Source organism: Phyllostomus discolor, chromosome 2 (genome assembly GCF_004126475.2).
Source record: "Phyllostomus discolor isolate MPI-MPIP mPhyDis1 chromosome 2, mPhyDis1.pri.v3, whole genome shotgun sequence".
Lineage (NCBI taxonomy): Eukaryota > Metazoa > Chordata > Mammalia > Chiroptera > Phyllostomidae > Phyllostomus > Phyllostomus discolor.
The window spans coordinates 105,021,342-105,043,482 of record NC_040904.2 but is presented as its reverse complement, the minus strand read 5'-3'; the positions used below and the strand labels follow the sequence as shown (position 1 = coordinate 105,043,482).

Below are 22,141 nucleotides of genomic sequence, written 5' to 3'. Positions count from 1 at the left end.
AAGGAAACAAACAAATACATGTAAACTATTTCAAAGACACAAAATGCTATGAAAGGATAGGGCAACCAACTAAGGGAGAAACCAACAATGGAGCCCTACAGTAGAATGAATGGTCTAAAAAGGGTTCTCTGCAAAGGTCTAAATGTGACACCTGAAGGATAAGTATGGCAACATGGAAACTGTCACATGGAAAGTGGCAACAAGGAGAATTCTAAGGAAAAGGAAATATGTGTGCCAAAGTCCTGAGGCAGCAAAAATAACTGGATATAATCCAGGGACCAAAACAAAACTCTGGAGGCTCTAGTACACTGGCAGCTGAGTTAGAAAAGTTGAGGATGGAGAGGTAGGTGAGGATAAAACATGCAGAACCTCAGAGGCACAATTAAGAAGTTTGAATTGCCCTGGCTGGTGTAGCTCAGTGGACTGAGCACCCACCTGCGAAGCAAAGAGTCGCTGGTTGGATTCCCAGTCAGGGCACATGCCTGGTTGCAGGCCAGGTCCCCAGTGGGGGGCACATGAGAGGCAACCACACATTGATGTTTCTCTCCTTCCCTTCTCCTCTCTCTCTAAAAAAAAAATTAATTAATTACATAAAATCTTAAAAAGAAATAGGCACATGAAAGGCCTCACTTGTTTAAACAAAGAGAAGAAGAAGTTTGAATTGTATTCCAAGTGCCCCTGGAAGCCTTGGAAGAGTTTTAGTCAGGGCAGTAACATCTGGTTGTTTCAAAAGAATCAAAGAGTGAGTAATTTCAAGGAATTAGTTGACAGCACAACAAGCAAACGCAATAACAAAAACGCATGGATCTAATTACTGGTCTATGATTCTCCAAATATCAACCAACTTTAACTTACAATGTAAACTGAGCAGAATTGGTTCTAAGTGAGTATTGGAAGAAACAAAGCAGAAATTGGTTATGATAACCCATAATGAAAAGACAACCCACTTTAAAGAATCATAGACCCCTAAAATTAGGCAGAAAGGAATTCTTCAAGTCATTTTGTCTAACTTCTTGGTGTAACTCTATGGAATCATTCCAACTGTATAGCACTTATTGCAACTATATTACAGCCATTTCAAAGAGATAAGTATCTCTGGCAGAGAACATGCTACAAGCCCAGTTGATAATACATGCTATAGTGTTTCACAGGCTTTTACACATCGTAGGATTGTGGGCAAATTACTTAGCCTCTCTAAGACTATTTTCTCATCTGTGAAATCCTGCCAGTGCCTGGCACAACTTAGATGCTCAATAAATTCTCATTAAATTAATGTTAAGACATGAATTTTTTTGGCTCACTTTTTTTCCTTCCCTTCCACTTTCCCTTTTTCTCCACACTTCTCCATTTCTATTCTCGCCTCTCTTCTAGTTCCAACTTGTATGGCAGTCAATGATAAAGTCTGAATCTCTAGATGACTTGAGTTAAAGTGAAATGTGATGCTTTCACTTCTTCTTCAAGTGTAACCATTTTACCTATTTAGTCATTTAGACTTTCTTCAAGGTCCTGCTTATATATCACTTAAATCCATAAAACCTTTTTTCAGAAAACCTCAGCCCACATAGCTAATTGTAGATTTGTTATTGTTGTTGTTGTTATTGCTGTTGTTTTTTATCAGAACCTAATAGTGTTAAACAGATAGGTATTCATTAAGTAGTATCCACACAAAAATACACTTTCAAAAACCCAAGAGAATGTTCTGGTCAGGGTTTTATGTTTTGTTGTTTTTCTTTTTTAATCAAATTGAAAACTAAGTCTTTCAGAGTAACACTATGAAGATCAGAAATACAGAGTTAAAACTCTAGAAGTTTCTGTCTATGGCAAACAGAAGGCATTACATTATGTAACCGTTAATAAGGCCATACAACATTGGTCTACAATTACACTGTCTCAAGTCAAAGGCATCTGGTTTTCATGTTATTACCATGGGCCTCTGATTACCCTGAATTTCTCTCTATATTTCTGTTCCACATAAATTTATGGCCTTCGATGGCAACAGTGTAGAAACAGAAGAGGATATAAAATACTGACAGGCTAGTGATGATAAAATCATAATCAAGGCAGACAAATAAATGAACTGAAGTATGATTCTACTTCTTCATCTTCCCAGTGTGCACAAAAGAGAATTGGGTTACATACAGGCCAAGGGTCTTGACTTGTATGCATTCCTTTTAAGATTGTCACTATGAAAAGGTCTGCCTTCACCACCAGCCACTATCATAACCCTGGTTGTCCACAGTGTCTGGAGCTTTCCCCATGAGCAAGGTCTGTGGACTGTGCAGCATACTTGTGGGTTTTTGTAGCAGACCAAACTTTACTTCCAGATCCCAAAACTGCCTTCAGATATGGACTTCTGGAGTTGTTACTTGAATTCAAAGAGGCATGATTTATTTAGCAGTCAACCAATTAAAGTTAATAAGGCTCTGATGGCTGCCACATTAGTGTGAAGGATTTTAATGGTAATGTCTGTTTTCAAAATTGAACACAAAGTAGGGACAAGAGTACTGGCTCCTGGAATTTTTGGAAACTACTGTCTGGAGAAGTTGGAACTTATCTTGCCCTCTTTGGTTGGATAGAAAAAGGAGAATGGGAATGTGGTCTATTAAAGTGATAACAGTCAGTCACAGGAAAAAACACAATTCTGTATTACATTAACATTTGTATGTGTCTATGTCAGTAAGAATACTGGCTGATTCTGTAAGACACTATGAATAAAATCTGAGCTAAACAGAGTCTCCCATTCTGAGATGCAGATTAAACGTAATCAAGACCAAACTTCTAAAGTTTCAGGCTCTAATTCCACCCACCACTTTCATTTCCTTTTGAATTATTCTCTTTCCAATAGTGCCAATTACTCTTTTCTTTCCTTTTGTAATAAAGTTTCCACACATCTCACTCTGTTGGCTGATCTCTTCTGAGTAAACTCCTTTTGAAATGTGATGCCTAAAACTGTACACATTCCCATAGCTGCCATCTACCCACAAGAGAAAATAGGGGAGTATTTTTTCCCTGTTATATCAACAGTACACAAATTTCAGTAATCAAAACAAAGAGAAAGCACTCCAAATGCTTTCACAATGTACAGTAATACGTTGTCATAGTGTTAAGACTGATGACAAGCCATTAGAAGAGAAAACACTATGAACGGAAGACTCTGAGAGGTTTAAAGAAGACAGGAGGTTATACACCTTTTAAAAATGCTGCTGCTGTAACACCCAGTGGTGAAGCTAGGCCTAAACTCAGGTGTGTTAGAATCTGGCTAAATCTCTAATGAAACCATTGAAGGCAAGTCAGGTCTTCACAATTCTTAACTTACAAAGTTCTCCTAGAGCCTTTAGTTTCACCTTTGCTTCTTTTTGAAGCCACTTCCAAGTTTTAACAATCAATAGCATTTTGAATTCCAATGTCCATTATTTATCACACACCAGCTTTGAGTTGCTTGCAAATTTAACAAACATGCTTTCTATATCTCCATTTAATTTTTGAATCCATTTTGGACCATAGAGATCATCATGGTCATCTGAGCCCATTCTTTTTGGTCCTCTCTGTCTACCTAGCTCGCCCAAAAGAAATTAGAGTCAATAAAGACTGCAAAGAGCTGAGGAGCCAGAGTGAAGAAAAGAGCCAGGTAATGTGCACAGTAGTAATAGGGTGGCCAGAGAAAAATGAAGTATGGCTTGGAGGGTAGAGTAATTCAGGCCTGTTTTAAGGTATCATGCAAAGCTTCCAGGATAGCACTAAGCTTTCCAAAGTACAGTCAATGACCAAGGATGGCAATGGGGTTGCTGAATGAAGGACAAAAGCATGAGGAATTAGCAGTGCTGCAGTTGGCGTTTGGCCACCCACAATCTAGACATTTACGTGAATCCAATTCTAAGGAAGAAATATCCATGATTAGCCCCTGCTAAGGAGGAAGTACAAAATGCTCTTCATCTAGCAGTAGACCTCAAGTAGGGCACTATAAGAGTCAAAGGGCAAGAGTTTGTATTCTGACTCAAAACCCTGTAGTGTTTTTAGAATAAAGAACCAAAAAACAAACTTTGGGATAACTGTAGCCACATCATTTTAAATAAGCCTGAAAAAAAGAAAGAAAACTTCAAACTCTGTGTATAAATTGTATCCGAACCTGTTGGGAACCACCCTGCCTGGTATCAGAAGCTGTAACTCCCACCTAGGCTAAGGCTAAGGGAACACCCTTGGAACCGTAAGCCAGAAAGGAGACAAAAGCTTATCTCCCTGGCAGGAGCGCTGCTTCTGCTGCTTCCTTCATAACTGAACCCCAAAGCTTGGTCAGTTAGCCAATGACAGGTAAGATTCCCCAAGGGGGGAACAATCTAAGACAGGCATGATCACGTGGGAGGCCCCCAAAAGAAGGACCTTGGGGGCTACAGCAAAAGGGGATGATGGACCCTTGCTCCTCGGCTTTGACAGAGCCTGAGTCCTCATCATCTGGGAGAAAATCTTCTTATCTCTTGGTTGCCTTAGTTCCCTTGCTCCACCTAAGCCTGAAACAATGACAGGGTGGTGCAGCTCTGTGCTGAAAAGGGCGGATTCCCCGGGTGATCAGGCCTAAGACAGAACATGCAAATTCCTGGAAACCTGCTTTGTTTAGAATGCTCTCAGTTGAATGAGAAGGGTCCAAGGAGGAAGTTAGTTTGTTCCTTAAAGTTTTACAGCTGTTTGACTCTGACTCAAAATAGGCCCTCAAGCCCTAGCTGGCGTAGCTCAGTGGATTGAGCACGGGCTGGGAACCAAAGTGTCCCAGGTTTGATTCCCAGCCAGGGAATCGGCCATAACCCCCAGCAACTGCACATTGATGTTTCTCTCTCTATCTCCCTCCCTTCCCTCTCTAAAAATAAATAAATAACATCTTTAAAAAAAACAAACTTTAAAAAAAATTTTTTTAAAAAATGCCCTCAGACTTCCTTGTTATCTATTGTTTGATCCTTTCTTCCTAACAATGAGTAATGAGCTTTTACCTGAATTCTTATGCAAACGAAACCAATAAAAAGCCTCTCCAGAGGGGGAACAGCGCACTCTCTCCACCAGGGAGGGTGGCCAAGCGGCGCGCTTCCCACGTGAGAAGTGGCCCTGCTGTTCCTATTCCCCCACAGGACCTGGTTGTCTCTGTGTATGTTTTTCTCGAGTTCCGATGAGCCACCCGTTCCGTGATCACTGATGGCCAGTGACCCATGCATCACGAACCTTTGGCTGACTTAACCACAGAAGTGCTAGGAATAAGGCAGGCAATTTTGCTATGAAACAGATTGAACTGACACTTGAGCTACTAGACACTGTATGAGTTTTTAGCTTCAGCCCTGACTGGTCTGGCTCAGTGGATGGGGTGTCATCTCACAAAGCAAAGCCAAGGGTCACCGGTTCCATTCGTGGTCAAGGCACATGCCTGAATTGTGGGCCAGGTCCCTAGTTGGGGTGTGCAAGAGGCAGCCTATAGATGTTTCTCTTACACATCAATGTTTCTCTCCCTCTTTTCCTTCCTCCTTTCCCCTCTCTAAAAATAAATAAATAAAATCTTTTTAAAAAAGTTTTTAGTTTGAAATCTCAGATATTCCACACAGCAACATTTTCACTGATATGTCCCCTAGAGCAAGGAATATAAAGGGAGGCATAAACAAATGGGACTTCATCAAAATAAAAAGCTTCTGCATGGCTGAAGGAAACATCAGCAAAATGAAAACGGAACTGACTGTATGGGGAAATATATTTGCCAATGATATCTCAGACAAAAGTTTGATCTCCAAAATACATAAAGAACTCAAACGACTCCACTCCAGGAAGACAAACAATCCAATTAAAAAGTGGGCAAAGGACCTGAACAGACACTTCTCCAAGAAGGACATACATAAGGCCCAGAGACATATGAAAGGATATTCAGCATCACTAGCTATCAGAGAGATGCAAATTAAAACTACAATGAGGTACTACTTTACACCGGTCAGAATGGCCATCATTAACAAATCAATAAACAATAAGTGTTGGAGAGGCTCTGGAGAAAAGGAAACCCTAGCACACTGTTGGTGGGAATGCAGACGGGTACAGCCACTGTGGAAAACAGTATGGAAGTTCCTCAGAAAAGTAAAAATGAAACTGCCTTTTGACCCAACAACTCCACTGCTGGGATTATACCCTGGGAATCCTGAAACACCAATTAAAAAGAACCTATGCACCCCGATATTCATAGCAGCACAATGACAATAGCCAAGTGCTGGAAGCAATGTAGGTGCGCCTCAGTAAATGAGTGAATCAAAAAACTATGATACATTTACATGATGGAATACTATGCAGCAGAAAGAAAGGAGCTCCTACCCTTCACAACAGTATGGATGAAACTAGAGAGCATTACACTAAGTGAAGGAAGCCAGGCAGTGAAAGACATAGCCATATGATCTCATCTATAAATGGAACCTAATCAACAAACAAACAACAAGCAAAATATAACCAGAGACATTGAAATAAATAACAAACTGACAGTAACCAGAGGGGAGGGAGAGGGATATAACAGGGTAAAGAAGGGAAAAGGTCATCAAGGAACGTGTTTAAAGTGTCCATGGACAAAGCCAAAGGCAAGTAGCATTGCGGGTGGAAGGTGCGCATGGGTGGGGCAGGAGAAAATGGTGGTGGGAAAATGGAGACAACTGTTTTTGAACAACAATTAAAAAGTGATTTTAAAAAGTTTTTAATTTAAATTTAACCAAGTCAACTGACTATTAAAACAAAAATATCAATATGCTTTAGAAATAAAACAGAAATGCCCAGCCTGGACCAGTGTGGCTCAGTTGGTTGGAATATCATTCCACAAAGCAAAGGGTCACTGATTTGATTGCTGGTCAGGGAACATGCCAGAGTTGCATGCTCAGTCCTCAGTTACATGGGTGAGAGAGGGAGCCCCCAATCAATGTTTCTCTATCACATGCATGTTTCTCTCCCTTTCTGCCTCCCTCCCTTTCCCTCTCTCTAAAATCAGTAAGTGTGTCCTTGGGTGAGGATTTTTTTTTTTAAATGCCTGTATGTTGAAAATAGCAGCCAAGGAGTTTAGGCAAAGCTCAATAAATTAAAGAGAAATATGCTCATAGTAAATAAAAAGATAAAAAGTAAAAAGAAGTTCCACCCAAGATGGAGGTGTAGGTAGAAACCCTTCACTTCCTCACACAACCAAAAAGAGGATAACAATCAATTAAAAAACAATAAACAACCAGAAGCACCAGAAAATCAAACTGCATGGAACTCCGACAACCAAGGAATTAAAGAAACAGTCAACCAAAACAACTAGACCGGTAAGAACCAGGGGCAAGCCTGGCTGAAGGGGAAACTAAGACTCAGAGCTGGCTAAGGACTATGGTGGTTGCCACAGTGAGAGAAACTCCCAGTCTCACATGAGAGTTCTTTGGAAAGTGGGCTAGAGCCGAGCAGGCGAGCTGCACTGTTCCCTCTCTGGCCCCTTCCCCACAGGCAGCACCACAGCACAGCAAGGAGGGTTGCCCTGTCCTGATGAACACCTAAGGCCCCACTCTCTTACAACTTAACAGGTGTGCCAAGACAAAGAAATATGGTCCAAATGAAAGAACAGAGCAAAACTCCAGAAAGAGAGCTAAGCAATTGGAGATAGCCAACCTTTCTGATGGAGAATTTAAAGCCCTGGTAATCAAAATGCTCACAGAGCTGATTGAACTTGGTGGAAAAATGAAAAAACAAATGAAAGATACCCAAAATGAAATAAAGCAAAATATTCAGGGAATCAACAGTGACAGGAAGGAAACCAGGACTCAAACCAATGATTTGGAATAAAAAGGGAAAATAAACATCCAACTGGAACAGAATGAAGAAACAACAATTCAAAAAAGTGAAGAGAGACTTACGTACCTCTGTGATAGCCTGAAACACTCCAATATTTGAATTATAGGGGTGCCAGAAGGAGAAGAACAACAGGAAGAAACTGAAAACTTATTTGAACAAATAATGAAGGAAAAATTCCCCAATATGATGAAGGAAACAGGCTTTCAGGAAGTCCAGGAAGGTCAGAGAGTCTAAAAGAAGTGGGACACAAAGAGGAACACACCAAGGCACATCATAATTACATTACCCAAGATTAAAGGTAAAGAGAGAATCCTAAAAGCAGCAAGAGAAAAGGAGAGAGTTATCTACAAAGGGGTGCCCATAAGACTTTCAGCTGATTTCTCAAAAAGAAAACTTGCAGGCAAGAAGGGAATGGAAAAAAAGTATTCAAAGTCACGAAAGGCAAAAATGTACATTCAAGATTAATCTATCCAGCAAAGCTTTCATTTAGAGTGGAAGGGCAGATAAAGTGCTTCCCAAATAAGGTCAAGTTAAAGGAGTCCATCATCACCAAGCCAGTATTATATGAAATGTTAAAGGGACTTATCTAAGAAAAAGAAGATAAAAAATATGAACAGTAAATGACAATGAATTCAAACCTAAAAGAAAAGACAAACAACGAAAACAACAACTAAGCAAACAACTAGAACAGGAACAGAATCAGAGAAATGGAGATCACATGGAGTAATTTCAGTGGGGAGGGGGAAGGGAGGAGTAAGGGAAAAAAGGTACAGGGAAGAAGAAGCAAATTGATAGGCATAAAATAGACAGGGAGAGATCAAAAATAGTATAGGAAACAGAGAACTCAAAGAACTTATATGTAAAGCCCATGGACATGTAGTGCTGGAGGGTTGGGGGGTGCAGGGCAGAGGTGGATAAGGGAGGAGAAATTGGGGAAACTGTAATAGCATAATTAATAAAATATACTTTAAAAAAAAGTAAAATGAGTTCCAGCCAAGATGGAGGCATAGGTAGAAATGCTTCGTTTCTTCGCACAACCAAAAGAAGGATAACAACCAATTTAAAAACAATAAACAACCAGAAGTGCCAGAAAATTAAACTGCATGGAACTCCGACAACCAAGGATTCAAAGAAACATTCACCAAGACCAGTAGAAGGGTCAAAGACTAGAGACAGGCAGCCAAGCTGAGAGGATACCCAGTCAGGCAGCTGACCTGCACAAGCAAGGCGGGGCTGGCTGAACAGGAAACTAAAGACTCAAAACTAGCTGTAACATACTGCAGGGGTTGCAATGGCAGAGTAACTCCCAGTCTCATAGGAGAGTTCCTTGGAAAGCAGGGCTAGAACAGAGCAAGCCAGCAGCATTGTTCCCTCTCAGACCCCTCCCCCACAGACAGCACCACAACACATCTAAGAAGGTTGCCCCTCCCTGGCAAATACCTAAGGCTCCACCCCGCTACAACTTAACAGGTGCAACAAGACAAAGAAATAGGGCCCAATTGAAAAAACAGATAAAAATTCCAGAAAAAGAGCTAAGTGATGAGGAAATAGACAACTTATCTGATACAGAGTTCAAAACACTGCTAACCAAGATGCTCACAGACCTGATTGAGCTCGGTCACAAAATGAAGGAAGAAATGAAGGTTATAAATAGTGAAATAAAATAAAATATACAGGGAACCAACAGAAGGAAAGGAAAGTGGGACTTAAATCAGCCAATTGAAACAAGAGGAAGAAATAAACATTCATTTTGAACAGAATGAAGAAACAATAATTCAGAAAAATGAGAAGAGGCTTAGGAACCTCTGAGACAACTTTAAGCACTCTAACACCCGAATCATAGGGGTGCCAGAAGGAGAACAAGAACAAGAAATGGAAAATTTATTTGAAAAAATAATGAAGGAAAACTTGCCCAGTCTGATGCAGTAAATACACTCTTCCAGGAAGTCCAGGAAGCTCAAAGAGTCCAAAGAAATGGGACCCAAGGAGGAACACATCAAGGCACATTATACTTAAATTACCCAAGATTAAAGATAAAGCAGCAAGAGGAAAGGAGAGAGCTACCTACAAAAGAGCACCCATAAGTCTATCAGCTGATTTCTCAAAAAGAAAACTTATAGGTAAAAGGGGCTGGAAAGAAGTATTCAAAGTCATGAAAGGCAAAGCCCTACATCCAAGATTGATCTATCTAGCAAAGCTATCATTTAGAATGGAAGGGCAGGTAAATTGCTTCCCAGATAAGGTCAAGTTAAAGGAGTTCATCATTACCAAGCCCTTATTATATGAAATATTAAAGGGACTTATCTAAGAAATAGAAGATCAAAAACTATAAACAGTAAAATGACAACAAACTCATAAGTATGAACAACTGAACTTGAAAAAACAAAACAGAAACTAAGCAAACTACTAGAACAGGAACTGAACCAGAGAAATGGAGATCACATGGAGGGTTTTTAGTGGGGAGGGGTAGTAGAAGAATGGGGGAGAAAGGTACAGGGAATAAGAAGCATAAATGGCAGGTAGAAAATAGACAGGGGGAGGTTAAGAATAGTATAGGAAACCCTGGCTGGCGTTGCTCAGTGGATTGAGCGTGGGCTGTGAACCAGGCATCACAGGTTCGATTCCCAGTCAGGGAACATGCCTAGATTGCAGGCCACGTCTCCTAGCAACTGTACATTGATGTTTCTCTCTCTCTCTCTTTCTCTCTCACTCTCTTTCTCCTTCCCTTCCCTCTCTAAAAATAAATTAATAAAATCTTTTTAAAAAATAGTATAGGAAACAGAGAAGCCAAAGAACTTATATGTGTGACCCATGGACATGAACTAAGTGAAGGGCGGGGGATGCTGGAGGGTTGGGGGATGTAGGGTAGGGGGTTAAAGGGAAGAAAATATTTGGAAAAGTGTAACAGCATAATCAATAAAGTATACTTTAAAAATTAAAAAATAAATCAAAAGATAGAAAATAGCAACAGAGAAATACAAACTCTAAGAAAAGAACTAAAAGGAAATTCTAAAACTGAAAAATAACCTAAGACAAAAAAATTTACTAGATAGCCTTAATAGCAAAGTAGAAATAATAGAAAGTCAGTGAACTTAAACACAGACTAATATAAATTATATCTGAGTAAGAACGTGACAACTTTTTCTTCATACTTTTTAAAAATATATAATTGTGCAAGGCAAAAACTTTTGTCTTATGGTATTTGTAATGTACATTATATGTAATATGTATGAAAGACAAGATAAAGGACAGTGGCAAATGGAAGAGGAAGAAATGGAACTTTAAGTATGCAAGGTTTTTACATTTTATATGAAGTGGTACAATATTAATGCTAAATTGTGAAAAGAAATCCCTGGAATAACCATTTATTTTTAATACACATTTATTAATTTTTAGAGAGAGAAAGAGAGGAAGGGAGAGAAAGAGAGAGTGAAAGAAACATCCGTCAGTTACTTCCCATATGTGACCTGACCAGGGACAAATCTACAACCTAGGTATATGCCTTGACCAGAAATGGAACCCATGAACTTCCGGTAGTGCATGGGATAACACTTCAACCAACTGAGCTACATCAGCCAGGATGGAACAATCATTTATTTAAAAATACAGAGAGGACCCTAACTGGTGTAGCTCAGTGTGTTGGGCATAGTCATGTAAATTGAAGGGTCACCAGTTCAATTCCCTGTCAGGGCACATACCTAGGTTCTGGGTGCATGCAAGAGGCAACGAATTGATGTTTCTCTTCCTCTCTTTCTCCCTTACTTCCCCTCTCTCTAAAAATAAATAAATAAAATATTTTTAAAATACAAAAATAGAAATACAAAGAGGGCCCTGGCTAGGTGACTCAGTTGGTTGAAGTGTCCTCACATACACCAAAAGATTGCTGGTTTGATCAGGGATAGGGCATATACCTAGGTTACAAGTTTCATCCCAAGTCGGGCTGCAAGCAGGAGGCAGTGACTGATGTTTCTCTCTCACATCCATCTCTCTCTCTTTCTCTTTCCCCTTCTTCCTTACTCTTCAAAATTAATAAACATATCCTCAGGTGAGGATTAAAATAATAATAATAATAATAATAATAATAAAATAACCTTTAAAAATAAAAATACAAAGAGGTATAGATAAAAGGCCAATAGGTAAATTAAAATAAAAATCTAAAAAAAAATCAAATAATCCAAAATAAGTTAGATAAGATGAAAACCTGAGGAGACAAACAGGCAACAAGCAATAAAATAAAAAACATAAATCCAACAACTATATTAATAATTATGCTGATATAATGATTAAACATTGATAAAAAGGCAGAGATTGTCAAAATGCATAAAAGAAATAAAAGCAAGATTCAACTATAAGCTATCCCTAATAAGACATGTACTTCAAAATATAAAGATATAGATAGGTTAAAAGTGAATGACTAGAAACAGATCCAAGAAAATATAATTTAAGACAAATGGTATTATCTCACACAAAAAGGAGTATTTTATAATGATAAAAGGATCAATTCATCAGAAGACATAATAATAAAGTCTTCAAACATGTTTTTCTGTTTCTTCTGCTTGACTTATTTTCTTCCTCCTCTTCACCTGGCTAACTTGTAGACATCCTCTAAGTTTCAGCTTAAATATATTTACTATAGGGTGTCCTTCCTTGATTCACTACACTTATTAAAGCTCCTTCCTCTCTCTCTACATCCATATCCCCCTGTACTATGCCCTAACACAAAACACACATGTAGTTACTTTTCTCTGTTGAATACAGAATATACGTTAAAAAAAAAGTGCAAAAAACAACTGGGTATCTCAGTTATCATAAAGAAAACCTCACATAACACTCTCCCAGGATAAGAAACAAGACTGAGATGAAATTCTCATATCTTTCCTTAATCATTACTCCCCTACAATGTATGATAATCATTTGATTGTTTACATTTATAACTACCACAAATAATGCTTTATTGGTCATTTCTGTACATGATGCCAGATGCACAGATTCTGTTGGGAAGAACTGCTGGGTCATAGGATATGCCTATATTTTAACTTTGATAATGTTAAGCTTTTTCCAGAGTGGTAGTACCAATATAAATGCTCAGTATTAGTGCACTAGGATTCCCATTACTCTACAATGTCAGCATTTGGTATTATAAATTAATACCAGCCCTGGATGGTGTGGCTCAGTGATTGAACACCAGTCTGAGAATCCAAAGGTGGCTGCTTCGATTCCCAGTCAGAGCCCATGCCTGGGTTATGGACCAGGTCCCCAGTAGGGGGTGTGTGAGAGGCAAATCACACACTGATGTTCCTCTCCATCTCTTTCTCCTTTCCTTCCCCTCTCTCTAAAAATAAATAAATAAAATATTTTAAAAATTAACACCAAATACAATACTCATATAATACAATTACCTAATCTGAGGGGAAGATAATTGTCGCTTGGTGGTTTCAATTTGCATTTCCTTGACAATTGAGTTGAACTCACTTTCATATGTTTAATAGCTAGCTGGCTATCCTCTCTCTTTTTTTATATATTTTATTGATTATGCTATTTTAGTTGTCCCATTTCCCCTCTTCACTCCCCTCCCTCCTGAATACCCCCTCCCACCCACACTCCCCCACTTTAGTTCATGTCCATGTGTCATAAGTTCTTTTGCTTCTACATTTCCCATACTATTCTTGCCCTCCCCCCATCTATTTTCTCCCTACCATCTATGCTACTTATTCTCTGTACCTTTTCCCCCTCTCTCCTCCTCCCACTCCCCTGCTGCTATCCCTCCAGGTGATCTCCATTTCTGTGATTCTGTTCCTGTTCTAGTTGTTTGATTAGTTTGCTTTTGTTTTAGATGTGGTTGTTAATAACTGTGTTTGCTGTCTTTTTACTGTTCATATTTTTTACCTTCTTTTTCTTAGATAAGCCCCTTTATCATTTCATAAAATAAGGGCTTGGTGATGATGAACTCCTTTAACTTGACCTTATCTGAGAAGCACTTTATCTGCCCTTCCATTCTAAATGAAAGCTTTGCTGGATAGAGCAATCTTGGATATAGGTCCTTGCTTTTCATGACTTGGAATACTTCTTTCCAGCCCCTTCTTGCCTGTAAGGTCACTTTTGAGAAATCAGCTGACAGTCTGATGGGAACTCCTTTGTAGGTTACTGTCCCCTTATCTTTGGATGCTTCTAGAATTCTCTCCTTCATTTTAATCTTGGGTAATGTAATTACGACGTGCCTTGGTGTGTTCTTCCTTGGGCCCAGCTTCTTTGGGACTCTCTGAGCTTCCTGGACTTCCTGGAAGTCTATTTCCTTTGCCAGATTGGAAAAGTTCTCCTTTATTACTTGTTCAAATAACTTTTCCACTTGTCACCCTTCCTCTTCTCCTTCTTGTACCCCTATAATTTGGATGTTGGAACATTTAAAGATGTCCTGGAGGTTCCTAAGCCTCTCCTCATTTTTTTGAATTCTTTTTTTTAAAGATTGTATTTATTTATTTTTAGAGAGGGAAGGGACAGAGAAAGGGAGACAGAGAGAAACATCAATGTGCAGTTGCTGGGGGCCATGGCCTGCAGCCCAGGTATGTGGCCTGACTGGTTTTTGAATTCTTATTTCTTCATTCTTTTCTGACTGTATGTTTTTTTCTTCCTTCTGGTCCACTCCATTGATTTGAGTCCCAGTTTTCTTCCCATCACTATTGGTTCCCTATGCATTTTTCTGCATTTCACTTAGTGTAGCCTTCATTTTTTCATCTAATTTGTGACCAAAATTAACCAATTCTATGAGCATCCTGATCACCAGTGCTTTGAACTGTGCACCTGACAGGTTGGCTATCTCTTGGTGACTTAAAAGTATTGGCTCTGGAGCTTTGATTTGTTCTTCCACTCGGGCCATTTATTTATTTATTTATTTATTTATTTATTTAGTCTGGTTGTGCCTATTATGTATGAGGGGTAGAGCCTTAGGTGTTCACCAGGGCCAGGCAACCCAGTGGCTGGGTTGTGATGCTATATGTGGGGGAGGGATCAGAGAGAGAACAATGGTGCTCATTCCACTCTCTGTCAGATTTCAGTCCCTTCTGCCACTTCCCATAAGCAAATGGGGCCCTTCTGGTGCTGATTCCTGGATGGGTGGGCTTGTGTACATTCTAGGACCTTGTGGGTCTCTCCAATGAATTCTCCTGTAAGGCTGGGAGTCTCTCCCAGCACCTCAACCTCCACAAGTGTTTTCAATCAGTGCTTTTAGGCTTTATTTCCCAGAGCTGGGGCCCTGGGTTGCGTGGTCTGTCTTGCTGCCCGTTTTCACCTGGTTTATCTGTGCGCGAATGTGTGATTGCGGACAGCCAGCTGCCTTGAGTGCCTCACTGAGTCTGCTCATTGCCTGCCCAAGCCCAGGGTCTGCCAGTCACTGCTTTTTCCTGCTGCGACCCCTCTCCGCCAGCCGCCAATTCCGCCCTTCTTACCCATCTGGATGAATGGTTGTCGGGACTTCTGTACAGTTCAATTTTCTGTCCTGGTTGTTTCTCAATTTTTGTTGTCCTTAATTTTGGTTGTTTGAGGAGGCACAGTGTGTCTACCTATACCTCCACCTTGACCGGAAGTGGATATCCTCTTTTTGAAGTGCTTCTTTTTCCTTGTGTTTGTTTTCCCATTAGGTGTCTGACCTTTTTTCATTAATTTGTATATGTTGGCCAAAATGTTTGTGTGGTTTTTTTCCCGTAAAATAAAAAGTATTTTTCATTGTTAACAGTAACTTTATTGATTTGGATATTTTGAGTATGTAGGCTATCTCCCCTGTGGTTTAACATTGATTGTTCTCAATTAATATCTCAATTTGATTGTAATCTACTTCAAATGGTCTACCCAATCGTGGAGCATCATCCTCCAGAAATCTACAGTGTGAAATTTCTCAGACCATTTTTGACATGTTGAGTCAGACAAAGCACCTTCTCCATACACTACACAAGTCTTTTTTTGCATTTCAGTTGTTTTACCTTGCTTGAAATAATAAAGCATAACATGCCAAAAATGTTGCATATTTTATTCCATCTTCAATATTTAAATGGCTACACAAAAATTCACTAATTTTGATACTTTTTTAAAATGTATGCTGGTATGACAGCTGTCACAATAAAATCTAATAAAATTGTTTTGAGTGAAGTTAAAGACAACTGAGTGCTACTAGAGCCACCTTACAGAAAAAAACAAACAATCTTTTTGTCCAACCCAATAGAACTTCTCCATGTATTCTGGATATAAGCCTTTTGTTGGTTATGTGTGATTTGCTCTTTATCTCTTATTGATGTCTTTTGGTGAAAAGAACTTTTCACTTTTAATATAATCAAATTTATCAACCTTTTCTTTTGTAACTTTACCTTTAGTGACCTGTATAAGAAATCTTTTCCTAAAATCAGGCTTGTTTTCAAGACTTAATATTCAGTATTTTTTAACAAAAACATTCATTTAGGATGTGGCAATTGAGTTGAGTAAGCTATAACTGTTAAGCAATTTTTAGTTTTTCTCTTTAGTTCTATTGTAGGATGTACTTAGGTAGTAAGTATATTTAGGTCAAAGTAGTTGAATTATGTTAAATGTTGCTATTATACCACATTATATTGAACACTGAATGCATGTTAGAAAACATGATTCTTTTGTAAAACAATATAGGAGCTGTGTCTACTATTAAAAGGCAAACATTTAGCATGTTTGTTAACTCTAATTTCATTTAATAACTTCTAAAGGCAAGTAAGTTTAAGGGTTTTTTTAGGTAAATAGGGAAAATTTGAGGCACAATGCTAATACTTTAAGATTTTGGTCTTGGTGTGTATGAAATTCTGAGGCTTTGATTTAAACCTTTCATTGTATTTTGATTTCCTTTTGGGTGTGTTGTGCTAACTGAAACATGTTAAATAACTCTTCCTTTAAAAATGCAAAAAAAAAATCTTTCCCTACCCCAAGTCAAGATAACAGTCTCCTATATATCTAGAAATCTTATGCTTTAGCCTTTTACATTTAGAGTTATAATCACATGGAACGGATTTTTGTGTACAGTGTCACATCAGAGTAAAGCTTAATTTTTTTTTCCATATAGGTACCCAATTCCTTCATCTACTAAAAACACCACTACTCTATGGCGCCACCCTTCTCATAAAAGTTTCCCTTTATGTTCTGCTCCACTGCTATTTTTCAATCCTTTGCATTAATATATACTGTTTTAATTCAGGAAAGCAAGTTCGTTCACTTTGTTCCTCTTCAGTACTGTCTATACTATTTTTAATCCTTGCAATTTCAATATAAATTTTAGATTCAGTTTCACAAAATGTGAATTAAATAAAATCCAATCAGAATTCTAATTGGAGCCATGGCTGGCGTAGCTCAGTGGATTGAGCACAGGCTGGGAACCAAAGTGTCCCAGGTTCGATTCCCAGCCAGGGTACATTCCTGGGTTGCAGACCATAACCCCCAGCAACCCCACATTGATGTTTCTCTCTCTATCTCCCTCCCTTCCCTCTCTAATAAATAAATAAATAAATAAATAAATAAAATCTTAAAAAAAAAAGAATTCTAATTGGGATTGAATTCAATGTACCAATCAATTTTGGAAGAATTGACATCTTTATAATTTTGAGTCTTCCAACCATAAACAGAGTATATCCCTTCACTTATTTAAGTATTATTTAATTTTTCAAAACTGTTTTATAGTTTTCTGCAAAGAAATACTGCACATTTTGCAGTTGTTGAATTCATTGTTATTATTTTATATTGTTTATGCAACTGCAAATAATATATATATTTTCAATTTCCTTGTCTAAGTCTGAGGCTGATGTATGAAGGAGAAACTGATTTTTATATATTGATCTTGGTTCTCTCTTTTCCCCACTAATTTTATGAACATGCTGCTCCATGGCTGTCTTACTTTGTGTGCTCATGTTCAGAATTCTAACAACAGCCTGATTTTTTCTTTGTGACTTTTTCATTTTGCCTGGGGACACAATAGGAAGCTTCATAGCTAATGCACTGATTACCCCCTCACTTTCTTTCATACACACAAACCTGATATCAAAATTGCTGGCATTATTTTTTGACCCACAGGTCAGTATCCATGTACTGCCTGTCTTCTTATATTCCACTTACATGACCACTAGTTTTTTAGTAACTGGGATTTAACTGAATTACATCTTTTAAAAAATAGTTTGTTTTTTAAATTGTAATATGTTTTATTGATGATACTATTACAGTTGTCCCACTTTTTCTCCCTTTTATTCCCCTCTGCTCTGCACCCATCCTCCCACCATCATTCCCCCACCTTAGTTCATGTCCGTGGGTCATACATATAAGTTCTTTGGCTTCTTCATTTCTCATACTATTCTTAACCTCCCCTGCCTCATTTTGTATCTACCATTTATGCTTCTTATTCCCTGTACCTTTTCCCCCATTTTCCCCATTCCCCATCCCCGCTGATAACCCTCCATGTGCTCTCCATTTCTGTAAATCTGTTATTGTTCTAGTTGTTGGCTTACTTCACTTTAGTTTTTGTCTTTGCTTTTTCAGGTTTGGTTGTTGACAGTTGTTTGTTGTCATTTTACTGTTCGTATTTTTTATCTTCTTTTTCTTAGATAAATCCCTTTAACATTTCATATAATAAGGGCTAGGTGATAATGAACTCCTTTAACTTGACCTTATCTGGGAAGCACTTCATCTGCCCTTCCATTCTAAATGAAAGCTTTGCTGGATACAGTAATCTTGGATGTAGGTCCTTGCCTTTCATGGCTTGGAATACTTCTTTCCAGCCCCTTCTTGCCTGCAAGGTTTCTATTGAGAAATCAGCTGAAATCATTTTTTCCTCTGTTTTGTGACCATACTCAATCAGTTCTGTGAGCATCCTGATTACCATTGTTTTGAACTCTGCATTTGATAGGTTGGCTACCTCTTCTTCATTTAATTGTATTTTTTCTGGAGCTTGGATCTGTTCTTTAAATTGGGCCATATTTTGTTTGTCTTGGCATGCCTGTTAGTTAGTAAGGGGTAGAGCCTTAGGTACTTGCCACAGCTGGGCAACCCAAGTTGCTGTGTTGTGACGCAGTATGTGGGGAAGGGGTCCAAGAGGAAACAATGCCACTTGCTCAGCTCTCTGGCCTTCAGTCATTTCCCCCACTACCCATAATTGGGCCCTTCTGGTGCTGATTCCCAGTTCGGTGGTTTTCTGTACATTAGATCACTGTGGGTCTCTCCAAAAAACTCTCCTGTGGGGTTGGGAGTTTCTCTTGCCTCCTTAACCCCCACAGGTATTTTCAGTCAGAGGTTTTGAGGTTTTATTTCCCTGCACTGGAACCCTGGTTTACACCATCTGTCTCACTCCCCAGTTGTTCCTCCTGGTATATCCACATGCAAATGTAGGACCACCTTATCCACCAGTTGCCACCTTGCCACAAGTTCTCTCTGCTGTGGCTCCCCATCTCTGCCCCTCCTGCTGGTCTGGAGCAATGTTTCTTCTTTAACTCCTTGTTTGTTGGACTTACATACAGTTTGATTTTCTGGCAGTTCTGGTTATTTTTTGTTTTTAAATTGTTGTTATCCTTCTTTTGGTTGTATGATGAGCAAAGTATATCTACCTATACCTCCATCTTGGCCAGAAATACAGATTTTATTTATTTACTTTTAGTGAGAGGAAAAGGAAGGGAGAAAGAAAAGTAAAGAAACATTGATGATGTGCGAGAGAAACACGAATAGTTTGCCTCTGGCACATGTGCAACTGGGGACCTGGCCTACAACCCGGACATGTACCCTGACCCGGAATCCAACCTGTGACCATTTTGTTCATAGGCCAGCACTTAATCCACTGAGCCACACCACCTAGGGTTCATTATATCTTGGTTATCTTTTATTCAAAGGTTTGCCTTGGAGCTTCAACTTCAGGTTCATCTATTCCTTTTCTGATGATCAAAATATCTGAGTGATATTTTGCTTTAGTTTCACTTTTCATAAATGTAATTTAAATGGCTGGTAATATAATAAAAGAGGTTAAGTTTCACAAGCAAATGTTAGCTGTTGTCTGGAAAACTCTATTTTCAACAGGTGTTTAAAGAAAGAGAAAAAAACATGGTACTGATAGTAGCATAAGGGAGTTAACTGGCAGAGTGCCAAATCTGAGGTTTCCTTTCATACTGTCTGGCTTAGAGACTTAAATATGAATTAATATACATAGTTTCTATTTTAACAGTCAAGAAAGCTAGAGGAATTTTTAAATAGTTGGAGAGTTTTTCAGCAAAAAAAGCTAAGAAACCTCAGAAGAAGTCTACTCATTATAGAGAAAACCTAAGCACACACCAGTTTTTGTGAAACTTTTCAGAGAAGAAAAATGGTTTTCAAATATGTAAGCTATAAACAGAGGTTAATAGTAATAATGAGGTAAAAATCAATACCAAAGTTACTTTATAACTGGTAAATAAAAAATAAGAGAGGATGGGAAGCAATTTGTTCAGAAGACCTAAAGATAATACCTTGGAATAAAGGCTAGTGAACTTTTTTTAGACAATCCTTCCAAATACATTTTCAAATATTCTTCTAAATCCCATGTAGGGAATAATGAAGATTCCCTGATCTGAAGTATAAGCTTATCCAAATAGCTAGGTAATGATAAGCTGATATTAGGCCATATTTTATAACTTTCTAAACTGCAAATAGTGTTAGTCATTCTGATAGAACTAATTTCTAACTGCCTAGGTTGTAGCCCAAACATTGCTTTGCAAGTCAATTGCTTAAAACTTGATGCATTTTCTTTTTTAAAAAAGATTTTATTTACAAATGGTAATGGGAAAAATACAATTTTTTTTAAATAAAGATTTCATTTACTTATTTTTAGAGAGAGAGAAAGGGAGAAAGAAAGAGAGGAAGAGAAATATCGACATGAGAAACATTGATAGGCTGGCTCTTGCACAGCCAGGGACCAGCCAGTAACCCAGGCATGTGCCCTGAAAGGAATCAAATGGGAACATTTCACTTTGCTGGGCAACAACACACAACCAACTAAGCCACACCAGTTAGGGCATTTTCTTATAAATGTAAACTAGATATAATGTTAGGTCCTAATAACTATAAAAACTCAGTATATCCACTCTGTATTTAAAATGCAATACAAATGGCCTGGTTGGTGTGGCTCAGGCGGCTGGAGCATTGTCCAGTAACCTAAGGGTGGTGGGTTTGATTACTAGTCAGGGTATGTACCTAGGTTGCAGGTTCAGTCCCTGGTCTGAGCCCATGCAATCCCAAGTCAGGACACATAGGGGAGGCAACCAATTGATGCTTCTTTCTCATGCCAGTGTTTTTTCTCTCCTTTCCTCTCTCCTTCCCTCTCTTTCTAAAAAGCAATAAAAAATTTCCTTGGGTAAAGATAAATCATTTAAATATAATCCAAATGACATTATTAACCCTAACCATCATGTATAAGAAGCTTTATAATGTACTTAATATCCTACCAAAGACTATAGTCTCCCATCTGGAATGCTGGAATATAAGACTGCCTGAGATAAGGTCTCCTGTAGGGAAGGAGAGGGTAGTGTGGTTTGGTGGGATGGGAGAGGTAAGAACTAAAAGCTCCAAAGGGTAGGGGTCTCCCAGAGTTCTATTCTGGACATATATATACTTGTACATATCAGACCAACTCTCTGGTTACTCTGTATATTTTTCATACTAAAGGCACCCCAGAATAAATGACAATTTTTCATATGCAACTTTTTTTTTTTTTGCTTAAGAACAATGGTGTCTATATCACTATTTTAGGTCAGTAACTTCTGGTGTTGCCCAGGAAATTCTTACCTGTACTTCAACCTGCCGTTCTCTTTTGACATTAAGAAGCTGTTTTTGAAGATATTTTATTTGTTTTCTTCCATTTTCTTCCCTAGATGAAATAAGAACAATTTGTGTTTAGAGCAGTATTTCTCAAACTTCAGCATGCACAAGGATCACCTGGATGTTGAAAAATGGATTCTTGGGCTCTCCCCTGAGATTCTGATTCAGTAGGTCTTGGATAGGGCCCTGGAATTTGCAGCTCTCCCAGGTGATGTTCATGGTGCTGGGCCATGGAGCACACTTCGTGACACTTTTTAAGATTGATTTGTTTTAACAAATTGAAGGAGTATTTTTGTGGTTTTTCAGTGTTGTATCCAAAATAGCTACTGTTGAATTACTTATGCTAAGTTCAAGCTCTTGGTTAAAGTGGTAATCATTATACCTCTCTATTATACAAGACATCTTCCCCTTTGTAATAATGCGTGGGCTCTTATTGTGACACTATGCAAATATCTTGTTCCCCAAACACCTTTTACCTAATGTTTTTAGTAGGATTGCT

The 22,141-nt window shown here is 38.5% G+C and overlaps 1 protein-coding gene across 5 annotated transcripts in view; it reads right to left on the bottom strand.

Annotated features, from left to right (window-relative positions):
* IQCG (IQ motif containing G) overlaps window positions 1-22,141 on the bottom strand; it is a 100,568-nt gene that overhangs the window by 37,225 nt on the left and 41,202 nt on the right. For all 5 annotated transcript variants that reach the window (XM_028505015.2, XM_036018238.1, XM_036018240.1 and 2 more), the window contains one exon: window positions 21,610-21,691. In XM_028505015.2, the coding sequence (XP_028360816.1) occupies window positions 21,610-21,691 (82 nt within the window). The remainder of the gene's footprint in view (window positions 1-21,609; window positions 21,692-22,141) is intronic.